We start from the raw sequence: 23345 nt of genomic DNA, 5'->3' as shown, positions 1-23345 counted from the left end.
TCGTGTTTCTTGGCCCAAGCAGGTCTCTTCTTCTTATTGGTGTCCTTTAGTAGTGGTTTCTTTGCAGGAATTCGACCACGAAGGCCTGATTCACACAGTCCCCGCTGAACAGTTGATGTTGAGATGTTTCTGTGACTTGAACTCTGTGAAGCATTTATTTGGGCTGCAATTTCTGAGGCTGGTAACTCTAATGAACTTATCCTGTGCAGCAGAGGTAACTCTGGGTCTTCCATTCCTGTGGCGGTCCTCATGAGAGCCAGTTTCATCATAGCGCTTGATGGTTTTTGCGACTGCACTTGAAGAAACTTTCAATTTTCTTGAAATGTTCCGTATTGACTGACCTTCATGCCTTAAAGTAATGATGGACTGTCGTTTCTCTTTGCTTATTTGAGCTGTTCTTACCATAATATGGACTTGGTCTTTTACAAAATAGGGCTATCTTCTGGTTTTTGCGACTGCACATGAAGAAACTTTCAATTTTCTTGAAATGTTCCGTATTGACTGACCTTCATGTCTTAAAGTAATGATGGACTGTCGTTTCTCTTTGCTTATTTGAGCTGTTCTTACCATAATATGGACTTGGTCTTTTACAAAATAGGGCTATCTTCTGTATACCCCTCCCCCCCCCACCTTGTCACAACTCAGCTGATTGGCTCAAATGTATTAAGAAGGGAAGAAATTCCTGAAATTAACTTTTAACAAGGCACACCTGTTAATTGAAATGCATTCCAGGTGACTACCTCATGAAGCTGGTTGAGATAATGCCAAGAGTGTGCAAAGCAAAGGGTGGCTATTTGAAGTATAATATATAAAATATATAACACTTTTTTGGTTACTACATGATTCCATATGTGTTATTTCATAGTTTTGATGTCTTCACTATTATTCTACAATGTAGAAAATATTAAAAATAAAGAAAAACCCTTGAATGAGTAGGTGTGTCCAAACCTTTGACTGGTAGTGTATATCTTCATGTTAAACTCTGCTTTGTTGGAAAAGGAACCGTAAGTAAGCATTTCACTTAGTCTACACCTGTTGTTTACAAAGCATGTGACTAATTAGATTAGATTTGTTACTCTAGGAGGGTACCGGATCCATTCATCTTCAGATCAGTTATCTATCAGAGGTCAAGTGGAGGTTAAGCTACTTTGAATGATCTCAAATATAAAATATATTTTGATTTGTTTAACACTTTTTTGGTCACTACATGACTCCATATGTGTTATTTCATAGTTTAGATGTCTTCACTATTATTCTACAATGTAGAAAATAGTAAAAATAAAGAAAAACCCTTGAATGAGTAGGTGTGTCCAAACCTTTGACTGGTACTGTATATTACTTAGCTCCACCCAGTACAGGACAGGAAGTTCCATTCATGCAGAGAATATCCTTTCACAAGTGAACTCCTTTAACATTTTAGTCACAACATCGCATTGACGGATGGATGGGTGGATTGGACTGCCATTTATCTTTCAGGGGACTTCAAGACCTCACCCAAAAAAACTACTTATAAAGATACAATGTGAAATGAGCATGCAGCGTTTGTCCCACTCCCTCCGTAGGTTCCACCCACATGCTCACTCCCACCAAATACCTGAAGGAGCTGCAGCACCCTGACTTCCTGGACCCCAACGCTGCCCCTGAGGAACCAGAGCCTGCCCCCGCAGAATGAGAACACACACTGAGAAGTAAAGATGGTTGTTGTGATGTGAAGCACCTCTTTCAGCCTCCTCTCACCACCTCCCTTCCACTGGCCCAGGACTCAGAGTCCCCTGTGCTGTGTCCCAAATGGTACCCTATTCCTTTTACAGTGCACTACTTTTGACCAGGACCCATAGGGATCCACACTGTCATTCCCCTGTTTGTGATCCGTCCTCCATCCTGTTGTTCTATGGTTCAGTCGGTTGTTTAATGTTTTCACCTCTATTCCCTCCATGTCTGTGTGTACTTGGTCTGTGGTGCTGTCGTCTATTCTGTTTATCTTGTATGTGGTCTCTGTAACTGTCCTTGGTATTTATTTATTTATTTGTATTTTTTTTTTTTACCTTTATTTATCTAGGCAAGTCAGTTAAGAACAAATTCTTATTTACAATGACGGCCAAACCCAGAAGACACTGGGCCAATTGTGTGCCGCCCTATGGGACTCCCAATCATGGCTGGATTGTGATACAGCCTGGAATCGAACCAGGGTCTGTAGTGATGCCTCTAGCACTGAGATGCAGTGCCTTAGACCGCTGGAGACTGCTGAGGGGAGGACGGCTCATAATAATGGTTGGAACGGAGCAAATGGAATGCCATCAAACACCTGGAAACCATTTGTTTGATGTATTTGATACCATTCCCCTGATTCCGCTCCAGCCATTACCGCGTGCCCATCCTCCCCAATGAAGGTGCCACCAACCTCCTGTGATGTAGACAGTTGTCAAAAGCTCCCCTTTTCTCTGGATATTTTAGTCTTTGAGAAAACAACATGTCTGTCCATCCATTCAATATCAACCTCTCTGTCAAACTATTGAGAACCACTTGTATGATTGTTTGGCAAACAGTTTGACCGACGGGTTGATATTGAATGGATGGAAAAAAATATATATATTTTTCCTCAAAGACACTATATGCCAATGAAAAATTTCTTCACAGATGTTGTATTTATTGGGCCTTTTTGCACCTAAATCGTTTAGAGGAGCAGCAGCTATGGTCGATTTCTGCTTTACATATCATGGTGACTGGGGCAGAAATGTTATATTTCCGTGAATATGATACTCTTTCCTGGACTAAAAGCTGAACCCGTGTCTTTATATGGGATTTCTGTGTATTTCTGTCTATCATTCCCATTTTGGAACTGTAGATCTACTCTACTTTAATTTAGCAGATGAGTGAAGTCTTCAATGATATGTTCCAAGATGTTCAACTACTCTAATTTTCTCTCTCTCTCTCTCTCTCTCTCTCTCTCTCTCTCTCTCTCTCTCTCTCTCTCTCTCTCTCTCTCTCTCTCTCTCTCTCTCTCTCTCTCTCTCTCTCTCTCTCTCTCTCTCTCTCTCTCTCTCTCTTCTCTCTCTCTCTCTCTCTCTCTCTCTCTCTCTCTCTCTCTCTCTCTCTCTCTCTCTCTCTCTCTCTCTCTCTCTCTCTCTCTCTCTCTCTCTCTCTCTCTCTCTCTCTCTCTCTCTCTCTCTCTCTCTCTCTCTCTCTCTCTCTCTCTCTCTCTGCAGGATCAACCAATATCTTCACCCCTACAAGCCTTCTTCAAACTCTCAAAGACATGGATAAACAAGCAGAGGTTTAAGCAGAACAGCTAAGAGCCCCCAGGCTGTAGCTGTCCCTCTCCTAACTAGCTGTCCTTCTCTTAACTAGCTGCCCCTGTCCTAACCTCCAAACTCCCCCAGCCAGCATATTCTGCTCTGGACCCATCCATACCAAACCCCTTCTACTCTACATATAACAAGACAGATTTAAGAAAATGGCAGCATCTATTTCAAACATATCAAAGTCATGTATTCAGATATCATTTTTTAATAGCGTGAAATAAGATCATTTAAAGCCATACCACCAAAAACCACCATGTTTTACCTAATGTACATAAACCCTGATGAGTGTATAATAACATAATATCATTTAAATGTGTTTGTCAGATTGAAGGGAAGAGTAGAGATTGAGTTTGTGATGGATGACAGTTGATACTATATGAGCAGTGGATGTAAACTGCCATCTCAGGATGCCATCGTTGCACTTCCTTAAAAAGGAAGCCAATCATAGACGATATTAGATAAGTGTGGGTGGAATTTTAGGAATTATTCAGGCTGGTGATTGGTGTAGATTGCTCGTCATGTTCCAGGGATTCAGGAATACAAAGGGACCAACTGGGATGATGGTGGAATGGGATCTACAGTATAATGTTCCCTTTAATACCCCCTCATAAAGATGTATAAGATTCCTGTGTTTCCAACAGACCTGGGTTCAAATACTATTTCAGTTATTTCAAAACAAGTGTTCAGATTACATTTTTACATGTTAGCAGACGCTCTTATCCAGAGCGACTTACAGTTAGTGAGTGCATACATTTTCATACTGGCCATCCGTGGGAAACGAACCCACAACCCTGGCGTTGCAAGTGCCATGCTCTACAAACTGAGCTACAGGGGACAGATAACCTTTATTTGAAAAAACAAGTAGTTGAATACTGGAATGTATTTGGAAATACACTTGGAAAGTATTTGTATACTCAAATAACTGACTCAAATACACTCCCAAGCATTTAACCCAGGTATTTGAAAAGCCAGGTCGGTTTTTAGTGGTTTGGATTGTAGCTTTTATCTCATTGCTTGTAAACGTTCCAGGAACAATGAGCAAAAATACCAATTTACTTTCAATATTTTTGAAACTCACCATTTTTTCATTTGGAAATATCATCACCATCTTCCCCGTAATGCAATCAGTAGTTTGTAGAACATATGCCATACTGATTCAATGTTTCTATTTCTGGTGATTATTCTGACTTTGAAATTGCCATTGCGAAGCCTCTCTGTACTAGTGGTCATGTAGCTGTAGCTAGCAGTACAGTTACAGTAGTTGGACTGTAGCTAGCAGTACAGTTACAGTAGTTGGGCTGTAGCTAGCAGTACAGTTACAGTAGTTGGGCTGTAGCTAGCAGTACAGTTACAGTAGTTGGACAGTGATGATCAGCCATTGGAAAGTTCTTCCTCTATTCGTTTAGTCTCTGTTCAGAAACATTGTCATTGATTTGATTTGTTATTTATTCTCCCTGTTGAAGTTATTTTTTGTCCCACTTTCCAGTGCAGCGTTGACACTGTCATGATACAAACTCATTGTTGTTGTGTTGTTGTTGATTTGTTAACTTTATATCAGGGTTATCTATTATTTCTCAAGATAGATTAATATACTAAAGCTCTAATAAAGTTGCTTTATTAAAGAAAATGTGGATGTTTTACAGTCTGTTACATTATTACATGAAATGATTGAAATGCATATCAATAAACAGTTTAGTCATTGAGGGAAGGATGGATTGGACTGCTGGTGATCCCCTACTGATGTTACAAACTAGTGATCTGGGTTCAAGACAAATGTCTGAGAGGCTAGCGCATAATTTAGTACAGGGTCCCCTGAACTAAACTGTAAGACTTTGTGATAGTAAAACTGTAATGTTACACTGTATGTCAATTATAATTATAATATTGCAGTACCATTTACAACCACTGGAGAACAGCATTGGCATATTGCTGGATAAACATAATCATAGCAGCCCGCAGAACATTTGACAGCCAGGACGAGCCAACATACAGTGCCTCGCAAAAGTATTCATCTCCCTTGGAGTTTTTCCTATTTTGTTGCATTACAACCTGTAATTTAAATGGATTTTTATTTGGATTTCATGTAATGGACATATACAAAATAGTCCAAATTGGTGAAGTGAAATTAAAAAAATAACTTGTTTCCAAAAATTCTAAAAAATAAATAACGGAAAAATGGTGCGTGCAAATGTATTCACCCCTTTGCTATGAATCCCCTAAATAAGATATGGTGCAACCAATTACCTTCAGAAGTCACATAATTAGTTAAATAAAGTCCACCTGTGTGCAATCTAAGTGTCACATGATCTCAGTATTTATACACCTGTTCTGAAAGGCCCCAGAGTCTGCAACACCACTAAGCAAGGGGCACCACCAAGCAAGCTGCACCATGAAGACAAAGGAGCTCTCCAAACAGGTTGAGGAAAAAGTTGTGGAGAAGTAAAGATCAGGGTTGGGTTATAAAAAAATATCAGAAACTTTGAACATCCCACAGAGCACCATTAAATCCATTATAAGAAAATGAAAAGAATATGGCACCACAACAAACCTGCCAAGAGAGGGCCGCCCACCAAAACTCACGGACCAGGCAAGGAGGGCATTAATCAGAGAGGCAACAAAGAGACCAAAGATAACCCTGAAGGACCTGCAAAGCTCCACAGTGGAGATTGGAGTATCTGTCCATAGGACCACTTTAAGCTGTACACTCCACAGAGCTGGGCTTTACGGAAGAGTGGCCAGAAAAAAAGCCATTGCTTAAAGAAAAAAATAAGCAAACATGTTTGGTGTTCGCCAAAAGGCATGTGGGAGACTCCCCAAACATATGGAAGAAGGTACTCTGGTCAGATGAGACTAAAATTGAGCTTTTTGGCCATCAAGGAAAACGCTATGTCTGGCGCAAACCCAACACCTCTCATCACCCCGAGAACACCATCCCCACAGTGAAGCATGGTGGTGGCAGCATCATGCTGTGGGGATGTTTTTCATCGGCAGGGACTGGGAAACTGGTCAGAATTGAAGGAATGATGGATGGCGCTAAATACAGGGAAATTCTTGAGGGAAACCTGTTTCAGTCTTCAAGAGATTTGAGACTGGGACGGAGGTTCACCTTCCAGCAGGACAATGCTAAAGCAACACTCAAGTGGTTTAAGGGGAAACATTTAAATGTCTTGGAATGGCCTAGTCAAAGCCCAGACCTCAATCCAATTGAGAATATGTGGTATGACTTAAAGATTGCTGTACACCAGCAGAACCCATCCAACTTGAAGGAGCTGGAACAGTTTTACCTTGAAGAATGGGCAAAATTCCCAGTGAAACAAACCCCAAGAGACTTGCAGCTGTAATTGCTGCAAAAGATGACTTTACAAAGTATTGACTTTGGGGGGGTGAATAGTTAATTTTTTTGGTCTTATTTCTTGTTTGTTTCACAATAAAAAATATTTCAAAGTGTTAGGCATGTTGTGTAAATCAAATGATACAAACCCCCCCAAAATTAATTTTAACTCCAGGTTGTAAGGCAACAAAAAAAAAATGCCAAGGGGGGTGAATACTTTCGCAAGCCACTGTACGTACAGTATGTATACAAAAGTATGTGGACACCCCTTCAAATTAGTGGATTCGGCTATTTCAGCCACACCCGCTGCTGACAGGTTTGTAAAATTGAGCATGCAGCCATGCAATCTCCATAGACAAACATTGGCAGTAGAATGGTCTTACTGAAGAGCTCAGTGACTTTCAACATGGCACCGTGATAGGATGCCACCTTTCCAACAAGTCAGTTCGTAAAATGTCTGCCCTGCTAGAGCTGCCCCGGTCAACTGTAAGTGCTGTTATTGTGAAGTGGAAACATCTAGGTGCAACAACGGCTCAGCCACAAAGTGGTAGGCCACACAAGCTCACAGAACGGGACCGTCGAGTGCTGAAGCGCATGACGCTTAAAAATCGTCTGTCCTCTGTTGCAACACTCACTACCGAGTTCCCAACTGCCTCTGGAAGCAACATCAGCACAAGAACTGTTGGTCGGGAGCTTCATGAAATGGGTTTCCATGGCCGAGCAGCCAAACATAAGCCTAAGATCCCCATGCGCAATTCTAAGTGTCGGCTGGAGTGGTATAAAGCTTGCCGCCATTGGACTCTGGAGCAATGGAAATACTATCTCTGGAGTGATGAATCACGCTTCACCATCTGGCAGTCCGACGGACAAATCTGGGTTTGGCGGATGCCAGGAGAACGCTACCTGCCCGGATGCATAGTGCCAACTGTAAAGTTTGGTGGAGGAGGAATAATGTTCTGGGGCTGTTTTTCATGGTTCAGGCTAGGCCCTAGTTCCAGTGAAGGGAAATCTTAATGCTATAGCATTCAATGACATTCTAGACTATTCTGTGCTTCCAACTTTGTGGCAACAGTTTGGGGAAGGCCCTTTCCTGTTTCAGCATGACAATGCCCCGTGCACAAAGCGAGGTCCATACAGAAATGGTTTGTTAAGATTGGTGTGGAAGATCTTGACTGGCCCGCACAGAGCCCTGACCTCAACCCTATCGAACACCTTTGAGATGAATTGGAACGCCGACTGCGAGCCAGGCCTAATCGCCCAGCATCAGTGCCCGACCTTACTAATTCTCTTGTGGCTGAATGGAAGCAAGTCCCCGCAGCAATGTTCCAACATCTAGTGGAAAGCCTTCCCAAAAGAGTGGACACTGTTATAGCAGCAAAGGGGGGACCAACTCCATATTAATGCCCATGAGTTTGGAATGAGATGTTAGACGAGCAGGTGTCCACATACTTTTGGTAATGTAGTGTACTTTACATTTTTGAATGTTGTGGGGGTTGCTTCAAGCAACGATATATTTGGGTGAATGGTAAGAGACCTACATTAGTACAGTTATTCATTCTACAACAGGATTTCAAGCAGTGAAGCAGCTTCTACTTGCAGCTCTATTTAAATTTGTCGCTGATTATCTCCGTACATAGTTAGTGAGTGAATGCATAGCCAAAATAGAACTCCTACCTGACTTAATATACCAGTACAGTACACCCAGAGTCATTTGTGCTGTCCTATTTCATAGCTCTATAATACTAGTCTCTCTGTGGAGCACTGTGAGGGAAGCTCAAGGCCATAGAGACTGCAGCAGAACACAATATATGCTTCTGTTTATAGGTAGTGGCTGCTGAGCCAACTGAATGGACACTGTGTCAACCTCCCTTTTATAGTAACAGTATATTCTTAATAGCCCCTGAAGGGATACATAAAGTTGTATTGAATTGAAAATTGAATTGAGGACGTTTCAATGTATCATGAAATGGAAAAAATCTTAACAAAAGCTGTATTTTGAAATGTTGTAGCTATATTCAACCAGGAAAACAAGATCCAAGACATGAGTTGGTAAATCTTTATTAAATTAAATTCAGCGTTGTACTGCGATGCACTCTATAGACTTGAGGAATATGTCTGATCTTTTAGTACAGTAAGCATTAGGTTATGATTGTACACCTCTAAGACTGTGTATGATAGGCTGCTACAACTAAAGCTCTGAAACATTAGCCTGGTCCAAGATTTGTTTGTGGTCTCGTCAACTCCATTGCTGTCATTGTCAAGCCAAACATTGACATGGCAATGAGTGACAAAGAGTTGGCATGCTAGCACAAACAGACTAGGTGGCTAGGTGCTCTCAGGCTAGGTGCAAAACATTGTCCAGTCTGATTCTTTCCCATACAGCCTGGGCCTACTCCTGGACCTACTGCTTAGCAACATAAGGGACAGAACTATGAATCAAGATGCAGCAGACTTGTATATAGTCTACATTAGATCTACATAGGGGTTTTCATCTTATTTATTGTATGCATCCATTCTTGGCATTGTTAGGGTGCAAAGAAAAATCCATAAGTGATGTAGCATTGGCCCACCTTCACCTGCTATAGGTAATACAATGCATGTGTCCCAAATAGCACCCTGTTCCCTTTATAGTGTGCTACTGTTGAGCAGAGCCCTATGTGCCCCGGTCAAAGGTAGTGCACTGTAAAGGGAATAGGGTGCCATTTGGGACGCAGTCATGATTACTCCATTTGCTTCCTATGTGATTGTTACACAACTAGAACCTGGGCAAGTGCATTCTAGTACATTCTAGTGCATTCTAGTACATTCTAGTACACTCAGACACAGGAATAATACAGTGGTATTGTTTGTTGTTGTGTGATTCTGTCAAACAGTAATTGAATGTGTCACTCTCTCTATATATATATGTCTATACATCTATTTACAGTATATACTTTATATGTGGACAAGATATAAAGGATGTATCATGTCTGGACTGTTTGCATTCACAAAAACATAGGTGTCATTTTTACAATATTAAAAAATACCAATATAACCCTTCTGTCTATCATAGTTTATTATAAGCGTATTGAAACATCTTTGATCAGTTGTTTTTATACAACCTGCAATACTCTACTCTCTTGTTCAATCTTATACTCTGATATACATTTTATATAATCATATACAATTTTTTATACTCTTTATGCTTACTAACTATTACTAGAATTAATTGATACTAAATCCACAGGCCTCCTACCTGGAACGTCCCCAAATACAACAGGAAGCCTTAGAATCCACTGTAGTATCGCCCTACACTACACTGATATAGAGGCAGTGTTTCAAATGACACCCTGTTCCCTATATGGTCAAAAGTAGTGCATTATATAGGAAGGGTGCCATTTGGGTTGTAGCCTCTCTCTCTCTGTCTCTCTGTCTCTCTGTCTCTCTGTCTCTCTCTCTCTCTCTCTCTCTCTCTCTCTCTCTCTCTCTCTCTCTCTCTCTCTCTCTCTCTCTCTCTCCCTCTCCCTCTCCTCTCTCTCTCTCTCTCTCTCTCCGGCTGAATACAACTGCCTCCACCCCTGCTCCGCTTATAGTGAGTCAGTTACCTATAATTTAAAAGTTATCTCGCAGTATAACGATGAATTAGCAGTCTGTTTACTAATTTCCCTCTCTCAGGATCAACATCTCTGATTCAGCTTACAGCTCCCATTAAGTGCCTTTACTAAGTTTTCAGAATTGTATCCCATGAACACAAAGTAAAGAAAAGGAACTATCGCTATAAATAACACATGAATGGATGCAAATAAATTAATACAATCCATTTTAAAATGTGATCCTTTTACATACAGACTATCTAACATTACATTACAAATAGCTCCAATCCTCTTAACTCTTGAAGATGTTTCAGTGCTATATACAATATACATAAGCATGGGTGTTCGTGAAACATTACAGACATTATACAAAAAGTATTTTAGAGATGGCATAAAGGTATAGTTCGGCTAAGATTAGATACAACTTACATCCATTTTCAAAGCACCATCTTGGTATACCACTTTGATGGGAGAGCTGCTCCTAAAGGCAGACCTATTGGAGAGGAGAAAGCAAGGACAATGAAAAGCAAGCGGCTAAATGTAATGACATCATTGATGACATCACACCAGTTCAATGACATTAGGTTCTATTGGTGGGTTCTTGTTAGGTTCTTTTAGATTCTATTGGTGGGTTCTTCTTAGGTTATATTATGTTCTATTGGTGGGTTCTTGTTACGTTACAGCCTTATTCTAAAATTGATTTAATTGTTTTTTTCCTCATCATCAATCTACACACAATACCCCATAATGAGAAAGCAAAAAAAGGTTTTTAGAAAGTTTTGCAAATGTATTACAGATAAAAAAAAGGAAATATCACATTTACAAAATTATTCAGACCCTTTACTCAGTACTTTGTTGAAGCACCTTTGGCAGCGATTACAGCCTCGAGTCTTCTTGGGTATGACGCTACAAGCTTGGCACACCTGTATTTGGGGAGTTTATCCCATTCTTCTCTGCAGATCATCTCAAGCTCTGTCAGGTTGGATGGTTGCTGCACAGCTATTTTCAGGTCTCTCCAGAGATGTTCGATTGGGTTCCAGTCAGGGCTCTGGCTGGGCCGCTCAAGGACATTCAGAGACTTGTCCCGAATCCACTCCTGCGTTGTCTTGGCTGTGTGCTTAGGGTCGTTGTCCTGTTGGAAGGTGAACCTTCGCCCCAGTCTGAGGTCCTGAGCTCTCTGGAGCAGGTTTTCATCAAGGATCTCTCATATTTCCCTCAATCCGGACTAGTCTCCCAGTCCCTGCCACTGAAAAACATCCCCACAGGATGATATTGCCACCCCTATGCTTCACCGTAGGGATGGTGCCAGGTTTCCTCCAGATGTGACGCTTGGCATTCAGACCAAAGAGTTCAATCTTGGTTTCATCAGACCAGAGAATCTTGCTTCTCGTGGTCTGAGAGTCTTTAGGTGCCTTTTGGCAAACTCCAAGCGGGCTTTCATGTGCCTTTTACTGAGGGGTGGCTTCTGTCTGGCCACTCTACCATAAAGGCCTGATTGGTGGAGTGCTGCAGAGATGGTTGTCCTTCTAGAAGGTTCTCCCATCTCCAGAGAGGAACTCTGGAGCTCTGTCAGAGTGGCCATCTGGTTCTTGGTCACCTCCCTGACCAAGGCCCTTCGCCCTGATTGCTCAGCTCTAGAGTCTTGTTGGATCCAAACTTCTTCCATTTAAGAATGATGGAGGCCACTGTGTTCTTGGGGACCTTCAATGCTGCAGACATTTTTTGGTACCCTTGTCCAGATCTGTGCCCCGACACAATCCTGTCTCAGAGCTCTGCATACAATTCCTTCGACCTCATCGCTTGGTTTTTGCTCTGACATGCACTGTCAACTGTGGGACCTTATATAGACAGGTGTGTGCCTTTCCAAATAATATCCAATCAATTGAATTTACCAATCAAGTTGTAGAAACATCTCAAGGATGGTCAATGGAAACAGGATTCACCTGAGCTCAATTTCAAGTCTCATAGCAATGGGTCTGAATACTTATGTAAATAAGGTATTTCTGTTTTTAATTTTTAATACATTTGCTAACATTTCTAAAAACCTGTTTTTGTTTTGTCATTATAGGGTATTGTGTGTAGATTGATGAGGAACATTTGTTATGTAATCAATTTTAGAATAAGGCTGTAACATAACAAAATGTGGAAAAAGTCAAGGGGTCTGAATACTTTCCGAATGCACTGTATTAGGTTCTATTTGTGGGTTTTTCTCAATTATAGTATGTTCTATTGGTGGGTTCTTAGGTTATTTTAGGTTCTATTGATGGGTGTTTCGAAATGCTATTAGGTTCTATTGGTGGGATCTTCTTAGGTTATTTTAGATTATATTGGTGGGTTCTTCTCAATGCTTTTAGGTTATATTGGTGGGTTCTAGTTTCTATTAGGTTCTATTGGTGGGTTTTTAGTTTCTATTAGTTTCTATTGGTGGGTTCTTCTTAGGTTATTTTTAATGCTATTAGGTTCTATCGGTGGGTTCTTCTTAAGGCAGGATGTCTTGCATTTTAGCAATTTAACTCTACATGGCAAGCCTGGTAGGTTGTGATATAGGGACAACAAAGTGGGAAGGGAGAAGGGGCTTACAAGATAATTAGATGGATTGTCTTTATTTTGTCCCCAGGTGCAATACTCCATCAAACCTCTCCCTCCTTCCGTTCTCTCCTTCTCCTCCTTCCTCCATCCATTCCAGCTCTCTAAAGTGTAAAGTCCTGCTAAAGCCCCTGCAGGAAAACAGGAACAAGCATCAGTTCAGGTGGTCCCTTCCTGTTTCAGTCTGTTTTCTTCTGTTTGGTGCCTAAAGCATACGACCCTGCTAAAGGCCTTGCAGTAGGGCTGTGTTAAACTCGGTGACCAGGAAGTCAATGTGGTCCCTCTCTTTGTTCTTGAAGGCCTCAGCGATGATGCGAGCAGCGTCTCGGTGCTCCCTACCCCTCAGGGAGACCCCATTCACCTCCAGAATCTCATGACCCACCTTCAGCTGCCCACAACCGTGTGCCGAGCCCCCCTTCTATGAGAGAGAGAGACAGAGAGACAGAGAGACAGAGAGAGAGAGAGACAGAGAGAGAGAGAGAGAGAAAGAGAGACAGAGAGAGAGAGAGAAAGAAAGAAACATAAAATAAATAATCACTTTGTGCAGACAGGATGTGTAGACAGGATGTGTCCTTGCTAAAGAGAGAGAAGATACGAAGGGAAGAGAAAAGAGGAGAGCATTGTTGTGGATTCAAGGAAAGGTGAGAGACAAAGTACAAAGGTAGAGGTAGAGGTAGTGGTAGAGGTAGAGAGTGAAGGGAAGAATGACATAGCGCTTTGTGCCAGGTGGACTCCTGTCTGTCAGGCAAAATAAGGACAGACACATCAGAACAGACACATCAGGACAGACACATCAGGACAGACACATCAGGACAGACACATCAGGACAGCGGAAGTATTCCAACCAACTAACAATGTTTACTCTTTAGAAAGAGATGGCACTCTAGCATTATACAACAGCTGCTGCATAGACTTGAAATTGGCTGTGCATGTTATGGCATTCCATTGTGTGACAACTTCTTCTCCTTAAAAGTATCTTTATAATATTCTTATGGCACCAACTTACCAAATGTGTAAATGCTCCATATCATTCAGGAAGTCAAACAGTCAAATCCCCTTTCTATTCTCTGGCTGTCCTATCCTGACATAACCTCTTCAACAATGTCACTTACAATAACTCGTATGATGATTCAGGGCCGACCAAAAGTCTGCATCTCAAATGGCACCGTATTCCCTCTATAACTTTTGACCATGGCCCATAGGGACTATAAACTGACTATATAGGGAATAGGATACCATTTGGGACACAGAAAATGGACTGTTATTTAATCAGACTGATGGTGGTGAAACATAATTGGTCTAATGAGGCAGTAGTATCTGTGCCATGTCAGTTTGATGATGGGCCTGTAAATGACTGGGACACCATCAGGACTCTACTGGACTACAGAGATGTATGGGGGGCTGCTCGTGAGGAATCATTCTTATGGAAACCACTGCACTGTCATACAAAGCCCTCAATCAGACTCTCCTTCATCTCTCGTCAGTCTGAATTAGGCATAAGGATGTTCAGCACATAAAAGACTGCAGAAACTCATTATGTGTTCCAAATAGCACCATATTCACTGCACTATGTACTGTAGTGTATGTCTTTAACCAGAGCCCTCAGCTCAGAAGTTGTGGACTTTCTATGCTATAGTGTGCCATTTGGGAAGCAGTGTATAATATGAAAATGCATGCTGTACTTGTAGATAAATTGTTGTTAAATGAACACAAAATATTAATCATGTTGGAATGTAGGTCCACTTCAGTCGTCACACCTGTCCACACCTGTCCACAGCATCCTGGTGACCTAGATCACCCAAGACCCTGACACTAACCAGGTGGCCGAAAACTTTCTTCAACAAAGTTAAACATCCCCAGGAGAGATTCCTTGACCTGCTTTGAAATTATTATCAATGCAAATATAGGCTGTTATTACGCACATAAACAGATGCTCACATTTAAGATGAAAGAGAAAATGATAATATCTCTGTCATGCTTGATGCTTGCTGTAATCCATATTGCACTCATTAACACTACAATACGTATCAGTATGCGCAGACCATTAGGCACAACATGGGGGTTCTACATTCACATAGAAGGGCGTGGTTCTTACTATTTACAGACATCACAGTACAAAAGCCATGTGTAGTCTTCATACTACATTCATGTTCAAAGTTATCCTAAATGTTACAGTGTGATAAGCTGATGCAGAATCATCTAGATATTCCCTATACAAGTGCACTACTTTTAAATGGACCCCCATGAGCCCTGGTCAAAAGTAGTGCACTACATAGGGAATAGATTACCATTTGGGACCCGGCCTCTCTCTCACCTGTATGGTGACGATGCGTGGCAGTGGCTGCCGTGTGTTTGCCCCTCCCTCTATAGCGATGCCCAGAGTGTTGGCATTCTTTACCACACGTACCAGAGTAGGTATGGGTACTGGAGAGCCAGGATGCTGTAGGGCACACAACACGACATAGAATGACGACATAGAATGACGACATAGAATAAAGCCATAGAATAAAGACATAGAATGACAACATAGAATAAGGACATAGAATGACAACATAGAATAAGGACATAGAATAAAGACATAGAATAAGGGCATAGAATGACAACATAGAATAAGGACATAGAATAAGGACATAGAATAAAGACATAGAATAAGGGCATAGAAGAAGGGCATAGAATGACAACATAGAATAAGGACATAGAATAAAGACCTAGAATAAGACCTAGAATGACGACATAGAATGACGACATAGAATAAAGACATAGAATAAAGACATAGAATGAGGACATAGAATAAAGACAGAATAAGGACATAGAATAAAGACAGAATAAGGACATAGAATAAAGACATAGAATAAGGACATAGAATAAAGACATAGAATGACGACATTGTCACGATCGTTCATGAACGGGTCAGACCAAGGCGCAGCGTGATATACATACATGTTTATTTGACTTATAAACACAACGACAAAACAAGAAACGAAACGTGAAGTCCAAGGTACACAAACAACATACCTAACACGGAACAAAATCCCACAACCCACTAGTGCCAATAGGCTGCCTAAGTATGGTCCCCAATCAGAGACAACGAGCGACAGCTGCCTCTGATTGGGAACCACACCGGCCAACATAGATCTAGATGTACTAGATCTAAACCTAGAAAATACAACATAGAACATCACAACATAGAAAGTCACACCCTGACTCAACAAATAAGAGTCCCCAGAGTCAGGGCGTGACAGACATAGAATAAGAACATAGAATAAGGACATAGAATAAAGACATAGAATAAAGACATAGAATAAAGACATAGAATAAAGACATAGAATGAGGACATAGAATAAAGACATAGAATAAAGACATAGAATAAAGACATAGAATAAGGACATAGAATAAAGACATAGAATGAGGACTAAAATACAAGATAAACACTAAGGCTAATGGACAGCATTGAGTGTTCTTTAATAAAATATGCTTTTTGTATTTCTTTCAGTGTTATTACCAAGTGGGGCAAACCATGAATTTGTGAAAAGGCAAAACAGAGTGTCCTGAAACTCAGAGATTTATGAATGTCATGGTGTGCGTCCCAAATTGCACCCTATTCCCTATATAGTGCACTACTTTTGACCAGAGCCATATGAGCCCTGGTCAAAAGTAGTGCACTACATTATAAAGGGAATAGGATTCCATTTGAGACTCAACCATGTTGTTTCTGTTGTGATATGGGCCCTTGGTGGCCCTCACCTGTTTGGATGTCAGTACTGCAGACCCCTGGGCCCCCTGGGGCCCCTGTGTGGCCTGGCTGGCCTGGTTCTTAGTGGGCTGAGGACTGCTGTCTTTACTGAGCCCTCCTGCCTCAGCGATGTCCACCCCACTGTCCTCACTCAGAGTCTGACCACTGTCTGACAGCTGGGACAATGTGGTGCCTGGATACACAGAGGAAAGTAGATTAGATTATATACACATGCATGTAAAGCCATACACACAGGCAAGCACACAGACACACGCAGGCACAGATACACACACACACACACATTGATCTTTACCTCTCTGCAGGGGCTCGGGCCTGACCTCAGCAGTCAGTCTGTGTGCGTCTGCCATGACACACAAACCTCTCTGGCTGAGGGAGGGAGAGCAGGGGGAGCAGAGCCTGTCTGGACTACATGGGGGAGGACCCAGCACAGAGAGAGAGGGACAGGGTGAAGGACAGGGGGAGGGACAGGGGGACAGACATGGGGAGAGACCAGGGGAGGGACAGGGAGAGAGACATGGGGAGCTAGTCTTAGAGGAGGAAGCAGGCTTCTCATGGGAGCAGGATCTGAAGATGGGATGCTTGATGAATGTCTCCTTGTTCTGAGAACCAGAGGGCTTGGGGTGAAGGGAGCCAGGGCAGGTATGGTGGCCGGAGCTGGGAAAGCCGTGGTGGGTTTGGTGGGTGTGGAGGTCGGGGGAGGTAGTTGTGGAGATGTTGAGGGAGTTTTGGCAAGTGTGGTGAAGAGAGTTCATGGATGTGTGATTGCCAGAGGTTGGATAGACACTATGGCCAGTGCCAGGGTTGGGGGTGTTATGATGGCCAAGGTTGGAGCTGTTATGATGGCCAGGGTTGGGACAGGTGTGATGGAGGCCAGAGCTAGGGGAGGTGGAAATTTGGTGGTTGGAGAAGATTTGGAAGGCTTTAAGGTGTTTGTGGTGACATTCCTTGTGCAGCCTGGTGGGTGCAGTAAAGAGCAGGCCAGATTGGGAGTGTCTGGATAAGGGGCGCTTGGACTGCTCCCTCTCCCTGTCCCTGGGGTGTCTGGGCTGGGTCTGTCCGAGTCCGGGGGGAGGAGGAGGCTTGAAGGACGGAGGAGACGCAGCTGTAGATTGCACTTCATTCTAGAAACAAAAAGGGACATTGTTTGTACATAATTTTTTTACAAACAAACTCTGTACAAACTCAGTCTGTCTGAGGAAGGTCACCAAATGTAGTTTTTTTTATGGAGAGAGTGTCACGCCTCACCTTTAAAATGCATTGTTCAAAAACATTAGCATTTAAGTATAATTTGCCTCTCCTGCACATCATAAAACCTGACTATGATTTAGATCAGACTGAAACTATCTCAAACTCATGTACAGACTCACCAATGTAACGTCAGGTAGGACATTAGTGCATGCCCCTGGATCTTGCTGTACACTGTCACCATGTGAGCACTCCTGCTGAAAGAGAGACAGAGACACACGGTTTGCTGTGTTACATTAATATGACTTCACCTGGTATTTCACCTGAATTGTTAGATACTACTGAATTGTTAGATACTACTGAATTGTTAGATACTACTGAATTGTTAGATACTACTGCACTGTTGGAGCTAGGAACACAAGCATTTCGTTACACCCGCAATAACATCTGCTAAGTATGTGAATGTGACCAATACAATTTGATTTGATTTAGATTTTATCGTTCAAAATAAACAGGCCCAGCCATAGACTCACTGACCTGCCTCCCAGTACAATGTTGCGAGACAATAATGTGCTGAAACATTAACCATTAACCGTGACTAAAGACCTCAATTAACCATTAACACAGGAAGTTAATTTAGCGCATACAATATAAATTAACTGCAATTACTTGCTAACTAAGGGTGTGATTTTACAGCTATAGTAATGATGATGTCAACACAACCAATTATACAAGCACAGAGTGGACAAGCTCAGCAGAACCAGCCAGCCATGGCAACCAGCCAGCCATGGCAACCAGCCAGCCATAGAAAACAGACAGCAACACTGTCACCTTGGACCATGGGGAAACTGTCATACACATGCACACACCCACGTTCACGCACGCACACACGCACGCACAATAACATGAACAACTGCTGAGCACAAAAGACATCCTTGGGTTCAGCTCTCAGTCATCTTAAAGATAATCTCTCCTCACAATGGTTTCAAATCCCGCTGGTTCACCGCTGAATAATCTCTGCTTTGTTGGAGAAAATGGCACCCTATTACGTATATAGGGCACTACTTTGACCAGAGCCATATGGGTATGGTCAAAAGTAGTGCACTAAATAGGGAAAAGGGTGCCATTGTGGATACAAACCCTGTTTCATCAGTTCATATTAAAGTGTGGCCGGGTCTCAGACTCAGTTGGATGGTTACAGTGTGTTATAGTGTTTTGTTAGAGTGACTGTGCCTTGGCAGAATGAGGTCCCATTCAGCTGGTCCAGGCCACATCAGTGCTACAGAACACTGCTGCTCAGACATCTCATCTGAAGTCACTGCTCCGTTTCATTTGACACTGGCAACAGTCAGAATGCACTTCCAATTGATGAAAGATGAGAGAAAATATTTAAAAGATGCCAGGAGGAAACACACACACACAGTATACACACACAGGCACCATATACTTAGACTTAAATAGGCACGCAAACATGCACCCATGCACACACCAATGAACACACACACACACACTTTGAATATTCTAGAACCATCCTATAGGAACACACCTATAAGTCCCTCCATCTTGCACTGTTCCTCCTACCTTGAAAGAGTAGAGAGTGGCCGGGTTGGAGTGGCTGTGGCTGGCTGAGGGCTCAGTGTGTAGACAGTGGCTGTGTGGGTGTGCAGGGTGTTGGGATCCTATTCCTCTGTGCCAGGCCTTCAGAGCCTCCCTCTCGCGGTGCAGCACCAGCCCATCATACAGCTCCCGTTCCTGGGGAGCCACCAGACTACGCACCTCAGACAGCAGGGACAACTGGAGGGAGGACAGGAGCATAGAATTAGAATGAGTAGAATGGATTTCACTCAAGTTAATGATTCCATAATGAGTGGACTGGTGGCCATATTGAGTGGACTAGTGGCCATTTTGAGTGGACTGGTGGCCATTTTGAGTGGACTAGTGGCCATTTTGAGTGGACTGGTGACCATTTTGAGTGGACTAGTGGCCATTTTGAGTTGTCAAATAAAAGGTGAGAAGGGGAATCGGCACACTGCGTTATGCTTCCATGGGAATTTATAAGACACCGTTCTGAGCACTATGTTTTCATCAGGTCTCCTTTGACAAAGAGAACTGGAGAGAAGCCAGGCGGGAGAGTGGATGAACAACTGAGACCAGGAACCTAGAGAACATGTATGGGCATTTTGGATGAGTGACCGTGTGTACATGAAATGAAAATGTTATCAACAGTTGTGGAGATACCATTATCAAGAGAGAAAAAGATCGACCATAAGATGAACCAGGCACCCAGGGTGTGTCCCAAATGCCACCCTATTCCCTATATAGTGCACAACTTTTTACCAGAGCCGAATAGTGCACTATATAGAGTATAGGGTGCCATTTGGGACGCACAACCAGATGTGCTGTCCCAGCAGGCGTGCGTTACCTTGGCATGGGTGTTGAAGAGCTCAAACAGGGCCATGGTCAGGGGCTCCAGGCCGATGTGTCCCTCCTGGTACTCCTTCAGGTAGTAGCCCATGGTCTGTCTCTCTGGGTCAGTCAGCAGCAGGTAGGCCTGCTCCTCCAGAGACACCTGGGAACCAGGGGGCCCCACACCTTGACACACAGACTGTATGGAGGGAGGGATAGAGGGAGGGAGGGAAAGAGAGAGAGGGGGGGAGAGAATGATTGCACCCACATGAAAAAAGACTACAGTTTACTATAGAATACTATATCATTATTTAGTAAAATGTAGTATACTGTAAAATACTATACTACACACTGTAGTACCACTCGATCGTGTATTGCTTACTATAGAATGTTGTAGTATACTGTAGATATTCTTCTTCTTTTTATTATTGTTTCATTCACTTCTCTTTTTGACCTGCACTGTTGGAGCTTAAGAATCTCACTGTACCCTGCAATTACAGTGCGACCCTGTGCATGTGACTAATAAACTCATGTAGAATACTATACTCCACACTGTAGTATCCCTCCATCATGTATAATAGGTCTACTTACTATATCATTTTGTTGTATACTGTAGAAACACTACAGTTTGGTTTTACTATACTAATACTGCAGTATTTAATTTGCATATACCCCACCCATTCTCCTACCCATATCCCAATTTGAGCCACCCATGACTGAGAAAACATATATGCCAAGTATAGACCATGTATTGTTTTCCCTACAGGTTATAGAAAATCGCAGAAGCTCTGAACTCTCCATTCAGACTCTAGTCCTACCTACAGGTTATGGAAAATGTGCTCTTTTAGTATTTGTCCAATAGGTTTCCTCAATGAGAAAGCCTCCACTTCTAACTGTGCCACTAGAGATCCTGGTTCGAATCCAGGCTCTGTCGCAGCCGGCCGCGACCGGGAGACTCATGGGCGGCGCACAATTGGCCCAGCGTCGTCCAGGGTAGGGGAGGGAATGGCCGGCAGGGATGTAGCTCAGTTGATAGAGCATGGCGTTTGCAACGCCAGGGTTGTGGGTTCGTTTCCCATGGGGGGCCAGTATAAAAATAAAAAAAATATTCACTAACTGTAAGTCGCTCTGGATAAGAGCGTCTGCTAAATGACTAAAATGTAAATGTAAATGTAAGTCAAAGATAATAAAACAAAAACACTACAGTAAATACTACATTAAACTACAGTAAAGTCCACAAAAACACTACAGTAAATACTACAGTATACTACAGTAAAGTCCGCAAAAACACTACAGTAAATACTACATTATACTACAGTAAAGTCCGCAAAAACACTACATTAAATACTACAATATACTACAGTAAATAATATACACTGAGTGTACAAAACATTAGGAACACCTGCTCTTTCCATGACATAGACTGACCAGGTGAATCCAGTTGAAAGCTCTAATCCCTTATTTGATGTAACTTGTTAAATCCTCTTCAATCAGTGTAGATGAAGGGGAGGAGACAGGTTAAATAAGGATTTTAAAGCCTTGAGACAATTGAGACATGGATTGTGTATGTGTGCCATTCAGAAGGTGAATGGGCAAGACAAGAGATTTCAGTGCCTTTGAACGGGGTATGGGAGTAGGTGCCAGGCGCACCGGTTTGTGTGTGTCAAGAACTGCAATGCTGCTGGGTTTTTCCTGCTCAACAGTTTCCTGTGTGTATCAAGAATGGTACACCACCCAAAGGACATCCAGCCAACTTCACACAACTGTGGGAAGTATTGGAGTCATCATGGGCCAGCATCCCTGCGGAACGCTTTCGACACCTTGTAGAGTCCATGCCCCGACGAGTTGAAGCTGTTCTGGGAGCAAAAGAGGGTGCAACTCAATAGTAGGAAGGTGTTCTTAATGTTTTGTACACTCAGTGCATATGGCACGCTATTAGTGCACTATTAGGGAATAGGGTACCATTTGTGACACAGCCATAACACTCAGCTGCTAGCGTGCCTGGCCTCAGTCCCTGCCTTCCCCTGCCACAGCCAGCTAGAGAGCACAACACAGCCTTCATCTCTTCATCTCTCTGTCAAAGAAACTCTGACAAAATGTCAAAAATATTCAATCTTTCAAGAGACCAGGCTTAGATTTAGTGTTCAATTAATGTTTTGTACACTCAGTGTAGTATATAAATATAGTAAAACTACAGTATTTATACCATAGTAAACTATAGTATTTTTTCATGTGGCCAGTTACCTATTGTTCTCTGCAGGACCAAAATTACAGTATCTTCTCAGCTCTCAGTCATCCCACCCACAGCACACCAACAGGCTTTAAAGCTCTAACAGTAGAAACCAATTTAAAGTCATCAGGATAAGGGTGAGTCAAATAACTTGTTTTGCCCTGAGAATTTCATCACTGTTATTCAGCTACAGATTGAAATGGTTATTCCCTCTTTAAATAGACCGGATCTTCGAATATTGAGGAAGATCCAGTACCAAGCCATTGATGGATGTTAGGGTCAGGATGTTAGTCTTAAATACCATTGGTTAAAATGGTGGCATTCAAAATGATCCAGTTCCATTGATTCTAAAATGGGTGAGTAGAGGACTCTTTCTGCCACAGTTTTGTTTGCAATATCTGATGATATACCGCAGTACACTTTTGTTGAGGATGAATGTGCCATGAGTTAGAGGTTATAGCTTTGTGTAGTGTGAAATCCACTGTCAGGAACACTATGAGGAGAAATATGGGGTCAGGCCCAGAGAGTCAAGAGAAAAATGACATAGGTAGCTAGGGACTCAGAAACAAAGCATCAACTGTTGTTACTCTACATTACAAAGGGAATTTGTCAGCTATCCTCTCTGCTCCCCGCACACCTCTCACCACCACCACTATCAGGCTCAGCTCAGAGAAATGTTGCTCTGGTCAAAAAGAGTGCACTATATAGGAAATAGGTTTCCATTTGGGAGCCAGGTCTCGGCTCTGATAAAGAAGACATTAATTTTTCCCAAAGGTCATCCTACAGGTTTTACTATGGTAGCATTCCAACACAACCGTGTGGAGTTTATGTGAGCTCCCATATTCTGCAATGAAATCCATCCAGTGGAAGAGCACTTACTTGTATGGTTACCTGTCAGGTCTGAAATACAGTTGAAGGCCTATAAAGGTGTGAAGGAGAGTTGATGATGATGAACGCATGCTTCACTGCTAGTCTGTTA

General features: G+C 42.4%; 2 protein-coding genes and 1 non-coding gene across 4 annotated transcripts in view; 2 read left to right on the top strand and 1 right to left on the bottom strand.

Moving 5' to 3' along the window:
- LOC121581908 (syntaxin-binding protein 1-like) overlaps positions 1-5346 on the top strand; it is a 45076-nt gene extending 39730 nt beyond the window's left edge. The window contains exons 19-20 of one of the 2 annotated variants that reach the window (XM_045226864.1): positions 1563-1688; positions 3207-3295. In XM_045226864.1, the coding sequence (XP_045082799.1) occupies positions 1563-1672 (110 nt within the window). In that variant the 3' untranslated portion in view covers positions 1673-1688; positions 3207-3295. Of the gene's footprint in view, positions 1-1562; positions 1689-3206 lie in introns of both variants that reach the window. The other variant, XM_045226865.1, reaches the window with a different exon arrangement.
- A 7012-nt stretch (positions 5347-12358) lies between these two features.
- LOC121583090 (whirlin-like) overlaps positions 12359-23345 on the bottom strand; it is an 81868-nt gene continuing 70881 nt past the window's right edge. The window contains exons 7-13 of the mRNA XM_045226984.1: positions 20153-20335; positions 19312-19524; positions 17913-17987; positions 17060-17666; positions 16536-16717; positions 15106-15231; positions 12359-13209 (exon numbers count right to left, since the gene is read on the bottom strand). Coding sequence (XP_045082919.1) covers positions 13015-13209; positions 15106-15231; positions 16536-16717; positions 17060-17666; positions 17913-17987; positions 19312-19524; positions 20153-20335 — 1581 coding nt within the window. The 3' untranslated portion in view covers positions 12359-13014. The remainder of the gene's footprint in view (positions 13210-15105; positions 15232-16535; positions 16718-17059; positions 17667-17912; positions 17988-19311; positions 19525-20152; positions 20336-23345) is intronic.
- Positions 20969-21021, top strand: LOC121583710. Its single transcript, XR_006003570.1, has one exon. It is a non-coding gene; the product is annotated as a U7 small nuclear RNA (small nuclear RNA).

The sequence above is a fragment of the Coregonus clupeaformis genome, chromosome 18, assembly GCF_020615455.1.
Source record: "Coregonus clupeaformis isolate EN_2021a chromosome 18, ASM2061545v1, whole genome shotgun sequence".
NCBI lineage: Eukaryota > Metazoa > Chordata > Actinopteri > Salmoniformes > Salmonidae > Coregonus > Coregonus clupeaformis.
Note: the sequence above shows the minus strand (reverse complement) of the source record. Positions and strands in the feature narration are given on the sequence as shown.